The following is a 15,667-nucleotide window of genomic DNA, read 5'->3' as shown; positions in this document are numbered from 1 at the left end:
CTCTTCCCATGCCACCCACAGGTGACAACTACTGCCGCTGACATGCAACCATTTCTACGATGGTGCTTTCTGCACTGCTGTCTGCAGACTAAGTTATTGCACTGTTTACGGGAAAGGACCCTCAAGCACCAACGCATCAGCCTAACCCGCGCAACTCTTTCTGAGCATAAGTTAGCCAAGCAAAGCTGAGTCTCCCAGCAAAGATGTCCGGTAAAGGAGACCACAAAAAAAAGCAAATACCGTGGGGTAAATTTATATTGAAGTTGCCTGTGTGTTTCAGTAACAGCAGCTTCTGCTGCTAGAGACAATACTTTTAGCGAAGCAAGAGCACGCTCCAGAAAGGACTTTATCTGGGGTTGGTGCAGGCCCAGGGGTACAGATTCTCCAGAAGGAAGGTACCCTGCCCAGGTACACCTGGGTTTAGACCTCTGAGAATGGAGGACGTCAGACAGGGGGTGAGCGCTCTCCAGATAATTCACCGCTTCCTCCTTTTGCTTCAGAGTCCCAAACTTAGCTCGGCAGGTGGTTTATTAAGCTAGAGCAGCTGCTTTCTCCTTGCGTGACAGCTCATTCCACAAGAAGAGCTTCATTACAAGTCTCGTCTCTCTGCTACCAAACCCTTAACACTGGGCAACGCACGCTTAGACAGGACCTAGACAAATTGGAGGATTGGGCCAGAAGGAATCTTGTGAGGTTCAACAAGATCAAGTGCAAAGTCCTGCACTTCAGACAGAACAATCCCATGCACAGGCTGGGGGCTGACTGCGGCTCTGCACAAAAGGACCTGGGGGAGACAGTGGACAATCAGCTGAATATGAGCCAGGAGTGTGCCCTTGTTGCCAAGAAGGCTAACGACATCCTGGGCTGCATTGGTAGGTGTGTTGCTAGCAAGGCAAGGGAAGTGATTATTTCCCCCTATTCCAGCACTGGTGAGGCCACGTCTGGAATCTTGTGTTCAGTTTTGGGTTCCCCACTACAGAAAGAATAAGGATAAATTGGAGAGGGTCCAGTGGAGGGCGACAGAAGTGAGGGGGGCATAATTAATGAGGAAAGACTGAGAGAATTGGGCTTACTTAGTCTGGAGAAGAGGAGACTGAGAGGGGACTTAATAGAAGTCTGCAACTACCTGAAGGGGGGGGTTCAAAATAGGATGGATCTAGACTGTTCTCAGTGGTGGTGGGTGAAAGAACAAGGAGAAACAGTCTCCAGTTTCAGCAAGGGAAGTTTAGGTTAGATATTAGGAAGGATTTTCTCCCTAGGAGGGTAGTAAAGCACTGGAACAGGTTACCCAGGGAAGTGATGGAAGCTCCATCCTTGGAGGTTTTCAAAACCTAGTTAGACAAAGTTTTGGCTGGGATGATGTAGTTGGGGCTGGTCCTGTGTTGAGACGGGGGTTGGACTAGATGTGACCTCCTGAGGTCTCTTCCAACGCTAACTTTCTATGATTCTTTGACTTAGGCCAGACTTGTCAGAACTCACATAGGGCAACTGCTTTCATAGGCAATTTAGTCTCCTTTTCCAAGGGCCAGGACATCTGCAGTTCCTGTTTTCTTCCACAGAGTTGTTTTAGAATTTGTCCTTGGACCTTAATGAGAGGCTGACTCAAACCTCTCCTTGCCCTTTGTACTTTTCCAGCCTGTTACCCACCCTTTACTGACTCACAAAAGCCACAGAAATACATGCCTCACTCAAAGAGGGGCACACCCAGAGATGATGTGTGGATGCCAGCTGCTTTGACTTGGTGAGTGAGGTTTGTTATTACAAAAAGCATTTGCTTTCTTACAAAGACAGTCTGTCATCTCTTCCTAGATTGAGAAAGAAGTGCAGCGAAGGAAGCAATTAGGTCATGACGCCATAGAAAGGAAAGCCATCATTTCACAGCAGTACAAAGCAAAGCATCCAGAAGTGTACGTCCTCCAGGTAACGTATACTGCAGTTGCACTCTACTGACTACGTGAGCATGTACCTTGCAGATGGGCAAAGCCTCTTCTGTGCCTTTATATGTCCCTGGACACACTCATGTGAAAGCAAACCGTCTTTCCCACCCTGAGCATGTTTACGAATCTCTACCAAAGCCGATGAGACGCTGGCCACGGTTGCCCTCTTACTCCTACTTGATTCTAAAGCAACTTTAGTCAAGTCGGAGGTAACGCAGAAAAAGCTGAGAGCACACTCAGGCCCTGTTCTCACATGGCCATTGGAAACATTAGTGTTATCAGGCAGATCGACCGCAGCACCTAAAGAGAGGCCAGTAGAAAGATGAATTTAGGTGCAGGTCGCTACATTCTGCAGGGAAACATTCAAAGCTCAGCCCTGTCACTATCACGCTGAGAGCCTGAACCAAGGCAAGATGTTGAATCTAGTCAAAATGACAGTTTGCACTGATCTGCTAGGTCGTGAGCGCCCACAGGGCGACCTGTGCGCTCTCTGTGGTGACAGGCAAACAACTCCCACCCGTAGGATTGTGGGCAGGTGCCAAGGACACAGCTGCATGTTATAGCTCTCTGCTTTCAGCCTTTCGAGGGCACCTCTCTAGCTTTGGCCCTAGACACTTGCAGCTGGTAACGTGGTTAGGCCAAGGCCCCTTCTCTGAACACATTAAGGAAGCTGTGGACGTTCATTTTGTTTTTTGGCTTCTCCCCATGAACACGAGGACTCGTTCCTGGCCCCTGAGTTCTTGGAAACCGTGAAGTATTGCACATCGCAGGCTGCAGATCTGCAAGGCCTCCTGTGCCTCCTTGAGGCCTTCTCAGGTAAAGCCATGTCACTCATCAGTGACACAGACAGTCCACACACCAGAGCCTCAGCAGGGAAGAGCACTGCTTTCAAACCACTTCCTTGCTATTGTAGTCAGAGAGCTGGCCGGAGGCCACTAGGATGTTGCCCTCTTTATCCTCAGGGTCTCTAGGGAGGCAGTACCCAGACATCAGTGCCATCCCCCTGGTGACTACCACTGGGCTAAGACAATGCATTTTGGCTCTGCTGCAGGGTCACTCTGTGGCCTTTGCATATCTGTTTGAGGGACTGGATTTTTTAACCCCTTTTCCCTAAAATTGCCAGTTCAGACCATCTCCCTTTACCCAGTATGGCTCCCATATGAGCAGATGTGTCTTTATTGCTCAGTACCAAGCTCAAGGTTTTTCTACTTCTCTCCAGATGCTCAGAAGGACCTTTCTGTAAAGGAGAAGTTGACAGGATATACAGTGAAAACTAAGCATCACACTGTCAGTCTCAAAGTAGAAGGTTGCTTTTATTGACCGCTTCAGCTAATGCTTCCTCACCACCGCCTCTTTCAAAACCTTGTAGCCACTAGACTGGAAAACCTGGAAGCAAAGCCCTCCAATGTCCAGTAGTAGCTATAAACATGCTCCACTGCTGCAGCAATGATAACTATTTAAATAACCAAAGCAGCCCGGGGAAGCTGTTGTAGGACTGTGGTAGTGTCCAGCTAGGCGAGTTTTACAGCAAGAATGTTCTGCATCTCTTCCACCCATCCTGCGCTGCGATTGTACTTACTAAGAGATTCCTGCTTTCTCTTGGCCAGATAAGAGGATCTATCGACTTCCCGTGTTCTCCAAGGAGTTCTGCCGAGTCTTCATTGAAGAGCTGGAGAACTTTGAGCAGTCCGACATGCCCAAAGGCAGGCCAAACACGATGAATAACTACGGGGTATGTACTCTTAGGACCCTTAGAAGTGATCCTTATCAGCCCAGTTTCCTTGCAAGCTTCCCAGTCCATTCCCCTCCAGCCTGTGCAGACTGGCTTAGCCTGGCTAGTAAAACTACATTAGAACCTGATCTGTTACTGAGTGTAGAATCTACTACTGCCCGTCTTGTAGCTGCGAGCACAGCATGCTTCTTGCAAAAAGAGAAGTCCAGCCAGAACCTCTTAACATCAGGCTCATAACACCTACCAGCCACGCAGTTTGCAAACCAACTCGGGACACACACAGTCCAGGCAGAGTCCGTCCTTCAGGAGACAGGCTTTGATAGTCCTGCTGTATGGCTCCACTCTAGCCGCTTCATCATAGAGTTCATCTTTCTTAGCCATCTGCTCAGGGCCGTTTCTGGTCCAAGTCCCACATCCTCTTGCCTTTCTGCACGGGCACAGGAAGCTCCCGTACCCTGGCACACTCGCCGCTCTCCCCAGAGCTTCTTTTAGAAAGCAAAGTGACGACCCGTGCTAGATGCACCCTTCCTGGCATGTCGCTCTGAGCTCCCTGAGAAGTGCTCCATACACACAGGACTTGGTATTGCAGGGCCTTGGCAGTTTACATGTTAAATCTGTGCTGCTGAAGGGCTGGATTGGCAGCCTTCTGGAATCCTGGCCACATAAGAGGGCCTCTGGAAGAGCTAAATAACCAATATGGACAGGCCAAAATCCAAATAAAAGCTGGCTGTATATCATCCTACCCATGCCAGTGTCAAACCTACCCCGCATCTGCTTCCCAGCCTGAATGCAGCCAGCGGCCTGTAGCTCTTCCCAATAAGCAGGGAGGTTGGCAGGGAAAAAAACTGAGCACGGGGAGGCTCCACAGCACTGCTGAGGAGCTAGCAGAAGGAACCAGACCACTGTCTGCCTGTTCCCATTTGCTCTCTCTCATACAGGTCTTATTAAATGAGCTGGGGCTGGATGAAGCTTTCATTACACCTCTGCGTGAGAAATACCTGCAGCCTATCACAGCGCTGCTGTACCCAGACCTGGGAGGAGATTCCTTGGACAGCCACAAAGCCTTTGTTGTCAAGTATGCACTTCACCAAGATCTGGACTTGAGCTGCCACTATGACAACGCCGAAGTCACTTTAAACGTGTCCCTGGGAAAGGAATTCACTGAGGGCAACTTGTATTTTGGAGATTTCCAGCAGGTACCAAAATCCCTTTCTGAGCAGCTCTTTCTTGCTCAGTAGAGCAGGATCCAGCCATTAGCTTTGCTTTGAGAACTTACTGAACGAGGGAGCTAAAAGGGGAGCTATTAAGAGGTTTGGTGCTCACAGATCAAACCGGAGAATTTTCATTGGGCTGATTTTAGGTTTCTAATCTAAGAGAGAGTGAGTAGGGAGCTGTGACTTTGGAGGGGTGAACATTTAGCGAGCTTGTTGCCTGATACCAGTTTGCCTGCGGCTGGACTCAGTCACAACCGCTCCATTCTGTGCTCTGTGCAGAAGGACGCTCATCTGAACTCCTCACAGCAGGAAACTAATCACAGCCAGTTAAGCTAACTGCTGTCACTCAGAGATGATCCAGCTAACTGTCATGTCCGAAACGAGAGGGAAACCCTTCCTTCATCCTCATTTCAACTAATTTTGAGGAGGTGGAGAAAACTCTCCAAAAAGACTGAAAGGAGAAATCAGTTACCTTCAGACAAGATGCAAAACTAAAGCCAGAGCCACTTGTGGCTACTAGGTCTTTCAGCCAAGACCCTCCATGTGCTGGCCATACTGCTCTGACACTCTGCATGCCTGAGTTCCCTGTAGCCACTGTTCACTACCCCCAAACAACCGTACTAAACAGTTTAACATGGTGATGCTCAACCAGGGTGCCGGGGCACCCTGTGGTGCCTTTGGATCTTTTCGAGGGTGTTGTGGGTGCCACATAATGGCAGCACTGTTAGGTTTGCAACTGTGATTCACAAGGTAAACCAGAGATTTCAAACAGAAATCTAAAGCTGTGGTCTTTCCAAGTTCTTTGCAGCAGGATAGCCACTCTATTCCTTTTCTGTAGGTAAAAAGGTAAAAACTAAGAGTTGGCATTTTCCCAGAGCTGCCTCCACTCCAAAAAGGTTGAGCTACACTGGTTTAACAGCTCGCAGCTCTCAGTGCAGAAGCAGGTCCATTGCAATTGCGGTTAAGCGTTCCCTGCCTACAGCCTAACAAAGGGCTTTGGGGAGAAAGGTGGGGGGGGCCGTGAAAGGATGCTCTAACCATCTGGGAGAGTCAGCAGCAGGAGAGTATTTTTGTAACCTGGTTTCTGCCTCCCCTGTTTCCCAGGCTCCAAGCCCAGTGCCAAGGTACATTGAGATCGAGCACGTGGTATCTCATGGCTTGCTTCACCGGGGAGGGCAGATGCACGGGTCACTCCCCATCACCTCTGGGGAGCGCTGGAACCTCATTGTGTGGATGAGATCGTCTGCCATCCGCAACCAGCTCTGTCCCATGTGCAACAAGAAACCGCAGCTGGTGGAAGCTGAGGGGTTTGGAGACGGGTTTACAAGAAGCCCAGAAGGGGACGAGCCTGAGACAGTGGATTTATGCTCTGTATTGTAGCAGAGGACAAGGACCGAACTGGCCAGACTGCACCAGCTGAAGCGAGCTCCTGCCCAATCGAACCACAGTGACCACCCCAGCACAGAGCAGGGAGTCAGACTTTACCAGCACAAGTGCAGTAGTTGGCCCTTGGCAGTGGTTAGCCCAGTTACCCAGTACTGACATCTGAGAGCCGCCTGTGTGTATGTGCACTCAAGTCGTCCTCCACTGAACACGTCAGGCTTGTTCAAGCTGCCCCAAAAGGCTGAGCCTTAAAAGCCAAACACAGACCCCGGTGTTGCTCTACAAGTGCAAGTGTTTCACTCGTTGCGGCTTCGCATCCCCGCAGAGAGCACTGAGCAGCCCCCTTCGGAGATGCTGCTGTTTCCAAACAAGCAGGAACCAGCTGCAAAGGCGAAAGAGTTGGAAGTGGAAGAGCTCTAATGGAAGGCGAGCCCGGGCAGAAGTGACCCCTTCCGTGGGCCATAGGGGTGTCCCTCTGAGCTGAGCACTGCTATAAATGTCGCCAAGAGAAGAGCAAATGCAGGAGTGCTGACTTGGGCACTGCAGCCATCTGAATTCCTGAATTTGGCACTGGGGGCCCACTGCAAATGGCGCAGAGACAGATGATCGCACGTCCCTGCTGGCTCTGGACCCATCAGTTCAGGACATTAATTCCAAGCTGCAGATCACATATGCCAAAAGCTGATATTCAGGATGCCAAATCCCTCTGCTTTCGGTTGCCTCGCTTGACTCCACGGAAAACGAACTCTGTGTCCCAAATACACAAATACGCCATTGTCGTTATTATGGGCCTCTTCACTTCATTTACTGTGGCTCCCATGGTACCCTGTATGATCGCTCTCATTTGCATAATTAATGATGATGAAGCATCACTGTCATAGTTTACGTGAAAAGCGTTAATTTTAAACCTTCCCAGCAGATCTGAAGCATTTTGGGCTTGCTGTCTAATTAGCGTGCAGCACTGATGAGCTTTTTCATTTGCAAAACTCATTAAACTGGCATTCTGGAAAGAGAAAACGCCATTAGGTCCGTACGCTGAACCTCACGCTCGGAACAGAAAGGATTCTTATTTCTCGCTGTTTTCTGCATTGAGAAAACCAATCACGGGCTCTTAATTTCCTTCAGCCGGAAATGTTTGCGCTTCTTATTTGCATTTGAATTACCCCAAGAAAATTAAGTTAATGAAAGAGAAATCTGCCAGGCTGTCTGCTGCTGCCTGGGGATGCGAAACTCAGCCTGCAAATAGCTCATTAAACAGGCAGGGCCCGGGGGGCTGGGGGAGTAAGCCCCTGCTCCTCCTCGCAGGCTGGCAGCCGGGTCAGGCTCTGTTCCTGCCTTTGCCCTTCAGCTGTGTAAGGCTGGGGTAGTCCCTAGCTGGGCTCTCCAAGTGGCAGGGCTCGGGCTCAACTCCTCAGTGTTTGCAAGTCACCTTCATGGCGGGCTTGCAGGGCTGCAGACCTGGGAGGGGGCAGGGCAGGGCAAGCCCCCACCTCTGATCCCAGGCCCTTCCCCTGGCAGCTCCCGGATCACGTGGCCTGGCTCCACCGGGGCACATAAAGTGGTCGGAACCAACGTGCCCAGGCCCGCGCTTCCGGCCGGGCCCCGCCCAGCGCCACACCGCGGGACCGGAAGTGGGTCGGGAGATCACCGGAGCAGCGGCGGGGCGCAGCGCTCGGCCCCGGGCACGGGGTCCGGCCCCGCTCGGGTGAGCCCCTTACCTGCGGCCCGGGCGGGGGGCAGAAAGGGGCGAGGCGCCAGTGCGCATGCGTAATGCGGGCCCTCCCGGGACCAGATTCCCAGTGAGATGAGGCCACAGCCGTCGGGCCAGCCAGGATGTCCAGGGGGGTTGGACCGGACCCAGCGCACGGATGGGACAGTGCCCGGCCCCATCCGTGCCAGACGTCAGCCTGTCCCAGCCTCGCGCACGTCTCCTGGACCGTCCCGACACTGTCCTGGACGAGCCTGTTTCACCGGCCGAGGGACAGCAGCGCTTCGCCCCTTCTGCCTGGGGGACGCCGACGGGCTCGTCTCGGAGACGGGGAGTCAGTCCGGAAGAAGCTGGAAGGCCGGGACGCCTCGTGCACGCGAGACGCCTAAACTCCCCTGGGATCCGGTGACCGTCGGCGCCACCGCGGACGGGGTCGTTCCCCAGGACCCGCTTGCCCCGGACTCCAGCGTCGCGCGGTGGCCGCGCTGCCTCCTCGCCTGAGCCTCTGCCCTGCCCAGCGTCGCAGATAGCGATAACGGAGAGAGGCCGCGGCAAGTAGAGGGACGCGCGGGCTTTATTCCTGCAACCCTCGTAAAACCGGCTGCGGTTACGCGGCTGCGTAGCGGAGATCGAGCTTGCGTCGGGACCCAGGGCCAAGGCCGCTGCGTCTCGCGCGTGTGCAGAATCGCTGCCTGCCGTCGCCCGTTACGGGACGGAGCTGAACTTCTCCACGCGTCCTTCGCGCGGGACTTCCGGCGCCGCGCCACGCGGAAACCTTCCTTTGGAAATCGGGCTGGGCTTCTGATTCATTTGCAATGAACTCTTGGACTTTTTGTGCTTGCAGATGGAAGAGAGGCAGCTAATTAACAGACTAGCTGGGAAATGTTAGCAAAGAGAGAACGCTTCCCTGTACCAATTGCACTGATGCTGCCTTCCTGTTAAAAACGACGAGTGTAATGCGCTTGCACCTAATCACAGATTGCTTGGGCCCCGCCGCCCATTGCCGGGGTGTTGGGCTGAAGGAACAAGGTGCCGGTTCCCTTCGGGGAAGCAAACTGGGACGTTAAAAATCCTTCCTTGGCTGGTGGCTCTAATCAGCATTTTAAATCATGACGTAATTGACTCTCCTCCATTCAGCTCCGAATGGAAACGCTCCTTGCGGATGGCAAATACGTTGTCAGTGACCATTTCAATCGCGCAGTGAGGTCCAGTCACTGCTAAGGAACGTGCATCAGTCCTTCACACGGTGCAGAGGGTTAGGTGAGGGCACGGGTTTGGGAACAACCTTAAACCCTTGCATTGTGCGAGTAAGGGCGAAAAGAAATGGTGGATCGTGCAGTGGTAATTCTAACACTGCTGCTCTCTCTCGCAGGAACGACTTCTGACAGCTAAAAGGAGGAGGGCACAGAGGCGGACGAGGACATCTCCTGCCAACCCGAAGCAGGGAGGGCCGTTTGGACAGCAAAGGAGAGTTGTCTCATGAACGGCGTAGTGGAGATATAGGGGTAAGGTCCTCCGCTAGATTCACATCTGCTCCCAGCTCTCAGTGCTGCGCTGTTAGCTTTATTTTACGGACCTCCTGGGAAGGGCTTGCTTAGCGAACCCCGATTTTTTTAGCCACTGATCTAACACATCCACGTAAACCATCCCTAAAACCGCAGGACAAAAGAAGTGACGGGTGTAGGGCAAGTCTGATGTACTTCAGTGAACCTAGCCTTGACAGTTATTTCGAGATGAGCACAACTGGGGGTTTAAGCAGCATGGCTCATGTAGCTCCAGCTAGAGTGGGCAGAGAGCTGCTGGGTTGGGGATGCCTCTGGAGAGTCTCCCCAGCTCTCAGGGGACCTGATCAGTTTGGTTTTGCTGTCCTGTATTAACACCACGAGCAACAGCAAAATAAATGCTTTAAAGCAGGACTCCCGGCGCAATGGCTCACAGCCAGTCCAGGAAACGGTCCCGGAGCCGGAGTGACTCACGAAGCCGGCAGGAGACGAAGAAGGAAAAGAAGGGACGAAAGAGCAGCAAGGATTCCCGCAGAAGCAGCCCCTCCCCCACGAGGAAAAGGGCCTCTGGGTCTCACCGCCGCAGATCCAGCTCTGCTTCCACTAAGGAAGGTAAGAGCAGGTGGGCGCAATGGCCACCATTGAGTGCTGGCTTTTCACCCGGCTCTGTGAGCAGCCCTGGGGCAGATGCACAATGAGGGCTGAGGTAGGGACACTCGCCGCTTCCTTGTAGCTCAGTTAGCAACAGGCGCCTTCCCACAGTCACCTTGGCACATGCTCCACACCCATTGCCGTCATCTTCTGATCTCTAGAGCCCAAAGATATCAGGTGTGCTGATCTGTCACCTTTGTGCTCTCCCTATTGCCCTCCACCCTGGTGTAATCTCATTAAAGCATTAGCACCATGGGATTTCACAGCGGCTGTGCTGTTCAGGCATCTAAAGAGGAGCAAAACCCAAATTGTACAGCAGGGTAGCGCGGAATGAGAGCATGACAGTCTCCCCAGCAGGTTTGGTGGGAGCTCTCTCTCTACAACCCCCTTCTCGCTGTGTTGCAGAAAGAAAGAAGAGGGACAAGGATAAAAAAAAGAGGGCGGCGAATACCTCCTCCTCTGAGACAGCATCTTCATCCTCTGAGACCTCTTCCTCCAGCTCCTCTTCAGATGAGTCAAGCGACAGCGAACCCAAATCGAAAAAGAGGCGGCATAGCAAGAAGAAGCGAACGAAGCAGAAGGACAAGAAGAGGAAGAAGAAAAAAGAGAAGAAGCTGAAAAAGAAATGCAAGGAGAGGGCTAAGGAGGAGAAAGCCAAGGCAGAAGGGGCACCTGGCCCTTCCCTGGAGCAATGGCAGAAGGACTCTCTGGTGGAATCTGGTCCAGGTAATAGCTGTGTTTCCACCTGCTCTGTCAGTGAGCAGAGAAGCCGTTCATCTCTCCCACACTTTAATTAAGCGGATCCTTGTAGCAATAAAAGCTGATAAGCCTTTTGCTCTCTTTCCCGCCCAAGCTTGATGCCTTTCTGGGGAACAAACATAGGGGCCCAAAATCAGTGGTTTCTTGGTAATCTTCCTAAAAATTCAGAATGAAAGGACGTACCCGCACACGAGACACTGACCGAGCTTCTGGAGTCGGCAGTTAAGGCGAGGTGATAGTTCCCAGTATATTTTTTTCCGCTCAAAGGAAGTTGGTAACACCAGGTAGGACTGCCTTTGTCTGCTCACTGCGGACTGCGGCTTGATCCTTTGTACAGGACCTGGCATTGATTTAAGGTGCAGATCCCACAGTCCTCCCACTCCTGTATCTCCTGGGTGAATCAGGAGTGCAGGAAATCCATGATCAGAAGCAACATTTTGAAAGCACCTCAGAGACTTGATAGAGACGGAAAAGCAGGGACCTTCTCTGAGGCAGTGCCTTTGTCTGCTGGACCCCACTTTCCTCCTCTCTGATTTCCAGGGGAGTTAGGTGTCTGGATACCTTTTGAGGATCTGAGCCTTCATCCCTGTGTCTCACTGCCAGTCAGTGGAATTTAGGGTCCTAAAACTGATTAGCAGTTTTACCCCAGACCTTAAATTGGAAATCCAAGTGCTGCTGGAGTCTGTTAAGTAGCAAATCAGATGAGGCTTGTGTTGCAGAGTCGCTCATCTGGAGGGTCCCAGAACTGCCTGGCTTCAGCTCAGTTCAGATATTCTGACTTCTTTGGAAAACACAGCGGTGTTATATCACTGGGAGCAGAGGTGTGCTAATGCCAAGTGCTCTTGAGAAGCTTATCTGCTGTAACCTTGGGCCAACTGCAGTTTCCTTATGGAGACAGGGCTCTCTCCCTGCCGGGGGCATGGGCAGGCTTGAATAGTTTGCTTGTAACCTCTTTGGGGTGGCCAGCTCTTGGGAATGAGACTTGTCCCCCACGCGATGGGCAGCATGCTGCACAAAGCAGCGCCCCTGTAAGGCCCCCAACCCCGACTTCCTCCAGCGGAAAGGGCCCTGTAAGCGCAGGTTCCTCTTCAATGCTCTCACTGAGGTTTGCATTCCAGTTTTGACAGATGAGCAAAAATCCCGAATCCAGGCTATGAAGCCCATGACGAAAGAAGAGTGGGACGCAAGGCAAAGCGTCATAAGGAAGGTCGTGGATCCCGAAACGGGGAGAACAAGGTACAGTCCCAGGGGACCAGCAGCCCAGGAAGGAGGGGGTCTGGGAGCAGTGGGGGAGGCAGGTTCAAATTCACAAAGCTCTGATAGAGCACGTGGAGCTGGTTCACAGACACGTGGCAGGAGTGGAGCAGTGGATGAGAGAAATGTTCCACCCACCTTAGTTAACCGTGTCCACACAAGGGACAAGAATGCTCATCTCAGTGAAGCCAGTGGAACAATCGGGTGTTTAGTAAAGGATGAGGTGGCCGATGGGGTCAGCATTAGCTACTTAAGAGTTTCCTGTAGCAAGGTGGGAGCCTACACAGATGTAGTCGGAGCCCCAGTGTTAGTGACGGGAGTCTCCCAGTCCCTCGCCACCTGCTTCCAGGGGCAGTTGCTGTCTGCAGCGAGCTCCTGGGCCGTCCCCGCGGCATCACATCCAGCCCTGCTGCCACGGTAGAAGCTGAACCCGGCTCGAGGCCTAAAGCATACGGGGCCAGAAATGCCGTGTAAGCTGTGTTGGTCTCTGCTTGAGGAGGAGAGATGCGGAGACTAAGTGCAAAGCCAGAGGGAGAGGAAAGGGGCTTGCTGTTTGGAGATGGGCTGGGTCTGTTAGGAGAGGCTGTCGGGCTAGGCACTTCCCACGTACCCTTGAGCGCTCCGTGCTCCCACAGAGAGAGCGCAGGGAGCCTTGTAGGACCAAGCCTTGGGAGACCTTGAGAGGTGCAGCACCCGGGCTCCAGAGCTGCGATCACTGCAGGTAGATCTGGTTCATGCCTCATTACCCAAGGCTGAAGGCACGTTCCCTTCTCTGCCAGGGAGTGGCTCTGTTTCCCGAGCTAAACACAGGTCTGAGCCAACAAACCTGGCCGAGAGTCCCTGGCCCGGGCACTTTCTTGCCCGTCACATCTAAAACGCAGACTTGGGCCACTGAGGAAGCTGGGGGAGGAGGCAGATTGCCCCTCTGCTCCAGGCGGCTGCAGCCCAGGAGCCAAAGAAAACATCACAGTCAGGAAGCAAAAATGACCCAGTTTTTGTGAAGCTGCCTCTTCAAGCGAGCAGGAATTATCAAGCTGAAGAAAACTGGGTGTGACAAGGCCAGGCTTAAAAATAGAAGGCAGCTGCAGGGCTCGGGGGAGGGGTTTGCACGAGCAGATCCCCTGGGATCAAAGCCCGCTTTGCTCCATGGCTTCTGCTACTAAACTTGCTGCCCCTGTCCTGGTTCTCTGCACGGCCAAGCACATCTCCAGTTTCTGGGTGCCCAGCAGCTGCAGTGGGGAGGGACTGGCCTGAGAGTTGCAGCCTCCTGCCTTGCAACGGAGGCTGTCAGTGCCCATTAACTTCAAGCCGGCGCAGAACCATGCCAGCGCCTGTTGTCTGTGCAGCAACGCCGCTGGTCGTGGGACTGGCAGATGCGAGATCCCTTCCCCTTGGAGCACAGCTTCTCTGTGGCCTGCTGGTGCAATTGGCTTGATTAGCATCTTGCTAGCATCATGTAAGGCTGAGGAACGTCAGGCCTGACAGAGCTTAGCTCGTGGAGCGGCCAGGTGGGGGGGTCATGCCCAAGGAACTGATGAGCAGAGCTGTGCGTTTTAATCCGGCTAAGATTGGCCACAACATGGCTCCTGGTGTCCTACCACGGGGCCTGGAGTTGCTCCCAGCTTAGAAAGTAGAAGCTGCCGAGATGCTCCAAGCCTATGCCAGACTGTTAGAGCTGCATCTGGCCCCAGCCTGCGCTGCGCCTCCTTCCTGGTGCCAAGCCTGCCGCATCCCTAGAGAGTACACAGGATGCCAGGCTGCGGCCTGTCTGTGCTGGCAGAGCCTCTCGACGCCGTTTGAGAACAGGCCGTCGCCAGCACAGAAGGTGCCTCCGGCATCTCCATCAACAAGTCCAGCTTGTTGGACCTCTTCTGATGTGAAACAGTACCTCCCAAGGAGAGGCTGGGTGCGGGGGAAAGGCAGTGAAAAGCCCAGTCACGCCTCAGGCAGGAACAGCCCTCTGCCACCTTCTGCTGCTGGGGAAACAAAGCAATGTGTTGCTTACGGTCGGCGCGAACCGGCTGGTCGGCTCCACCGGCCGCGTTGATGTGCTTTTGTTCCAGGCTTATTAAAGGAGATGGAGAAGTACTCGAAGAAATAGTCACCAAAGAAAGGCACAAAGAGATTAACAAGGTAGGTCATCTCCTCATTGCAAAGCCTTTCAGGTTCCCACTGAGAGGCCGTCTAGAGGCTTGAACGCAGGACCAAGATTCCTGGCTCTGTTAGCCTTAGACAGCTGGTAACCTCCCTTGGTTTCCCTCCCCCATCTCCGAACTGGGACAAGCGGTGTCCATCCAGCAAGGGCAGGAGGAGCGTGGAGTCAAGAGCGAGTTGTGCTCACCCATCTTGGTGTCACAAGGAGATGGGCTTTGTGGATGGGGGAGAACAGTGGAGATGCCAGGCCTCAGGTTCAGTAAGGCTTTTCATGCTGTGTTCCTTAATGTCCTCCTAAGTAAACTAAGAAGTTGCAGTCTGGATGAACAACTGTCGAGTGCATGCCAGACTAGTTGAGTTATCACGACCAGTGGTCAGTGGCTCCACATCTAACTGGGAGGGATCGAGTGGGGTTTTCCACAGGTCTGGTGCTGTTCAGTACCCTCACTAGTGGCTTGGAGGATGGAAATCAGCCTACACTTGATCCACTTGCTGTTGACACCAAAGTTGCAGGGAGCAGAAGACACTCTGGAGGACATGGTTAGGCTTCAAAATGGCCTTGAGAAATTAAAACAATGATCAGAAACACATTGGATGAAATTCAGTAAGGACAAGTGCTGCATTGAGGACAGAACAGCCAAGTACATACACACACAGAGGGAAGGACTGGCTGAGCTGCAGTCAGAGAAAAAGGACGTGGGGGTTTTGGTGGACCACAAGCTGCACTGGAGTCAGTGTAGTATTGCTGAAAAAGTCTAATAGCATCCTCGGGTGTAGTAACAGGTACAGGAGTATCTCAAGCAAATCAAGGGAAAGGATTTTTCCAGTCAGTTCAGCACTGGTAAGGCCTCACCTGCAGTACTGCATCTAGTTTTAGGCACCATACTTCAAGACAGACATGGATTAATTGGAAAGCGTCTAGAGGAGAGCAACACAAATGACCAGAGTCTTAGATAACACGAAGTGAAAGGAAGGGTTAGAAGAGTTGGGGTTATTTAGCTTGGAGAAGAAAAGACCGAAGGGGGTTGGTAAATCTTCAGACACAAGAGGTTGTTATCAAGAGGATGGTGATCAGCTGTTGCATCCACAGGCCACAAGTGTTGGGCTGAAAGCGCACCCAGGGAGATTTAAGTTGTATATTAGGAAGTGCTCTCTCGTGCGGAGCGGGGTCAAGCCAGGGGACAGATTACCAAGAGACACTGCAGAATCTCCATCGCTGGAAATGTAAGCGCAGTGTCGAGAAATGTTGGTCTGGGATGACTTAGAGAGGCGGTTGAGTGGGGGTTGGACTGAGGTCCTCTCCAGCCCGGCTTTTCTGTGATTTTTGAGCCACTAGTGTTGGCAGTTTTCCAAGCTCTTTGGGGGTGGAGGGA

General features: G+C 52.7%; 2 protein-coding genes across 5 annotated transcripts in view; both read left to right on the top strand.

The window, feature by feature from the left end:
* Nucleotides 1-3,189: 3,189 nt before the first annotated feature.
* Nucleotides 3,190-9,479, top strand: OGFOD2 (2-oxoglutarate and iron dependent oxygenase domain containing 2). The gene is made up of 4 exons (XM_025198339.1): nt 3,190-3,669; nt 4,608-4,865; nt 5,988-7,971; nt 9,347-9,479. The coding sequence occupies exons 1-3, from the start codon at nt 3,631-3,633 to the stop codon at nt 6,261-6,263; spliced, it is 573 nt and encodes a 190-aa protein (XP_025054124.1). The 5' UTR covers nt 3,190-3,630; the 3' UTR covers nt 6,264-7,971; nt 9,347-9,479.
* Nucleotides 9,347-15,667, top strand: part of ARL6IP4 (ADP ribosylation factor like GTPase 6 interacting protein 4) — a 9,879-nt gene continuing 3,558 nt past the window's right edge. For 3 of the 4 annotated variants that reach the window (XR_003092919.1, XR_003092917.1, XM_025198324.1), the window contains exons 1-5: nt 9,347-9,479; nt 9,889-10,088; nt 10,533-10,853; nt 12,005-12,122; nt 14,204-14,273. Coding sequence is in view for 2 of the 4 variants with exons in the window: in XM_025198324.1 (XP_025054109.1) it covers nt 9,902-10,088; nt 10,533-10,853; nt 12,005-12,122; nt 14,204-14,273 (696 nt within the window). In the remaining 2 variants the exon portion in view is untranslated. Of the gene's footprint in view, nt 9,480-9,885; nt 10,089-10,532; nt 10,854-12,004; nt 12,123-14,203; nt 14,274-15,667 lie in introns of all 4 variants that reach the window. The other variant, XM_025198331.1, reaches the window with a different exon arrangement.

Source organism: Alligator sinensis, unplaced genomic scaffold (assembly GCF_000455745.1).
Source record: "Alligator sinensis unplaced genomic scaffold, ASM45574v1 scaffold628_2, whole genome shotgun sequence".
In the NCBI taxonomy this organism is placed as follows: domain Eukaryota; kingdom Metazoa; phylum Chordata; order Crocodylia; family Alligatoridae; genus Alligator; species Alligator sinensis.
This window is presented reverse-complemented; position numbering and strand designations above follow the sequence as displayed.

Bases quoted from the DNA above. Each gene is read 5' to 3' on its own strand.
- OGFOD2 (XM_025198339.1), top strand. From the start codon at position 3,631: ATGCCCAAAGGCAGGCCAAACACGATGAATAACTACGGG. The intron at 3,670-4,607 runs GTATGTACTCTT...TCTCTCATACAG, and splicing joins ACACGATGAATAACTACGGG to GTCTTATTAAATGAGCTGGG. The intron at 4,866-5,987 runs GTACCAAAATCC...CCTGTTTCCCAG, and splicing joins ATTTTGGAGATTTCCAGCAG to GCTCCAAGCCCAGTGCCAAG.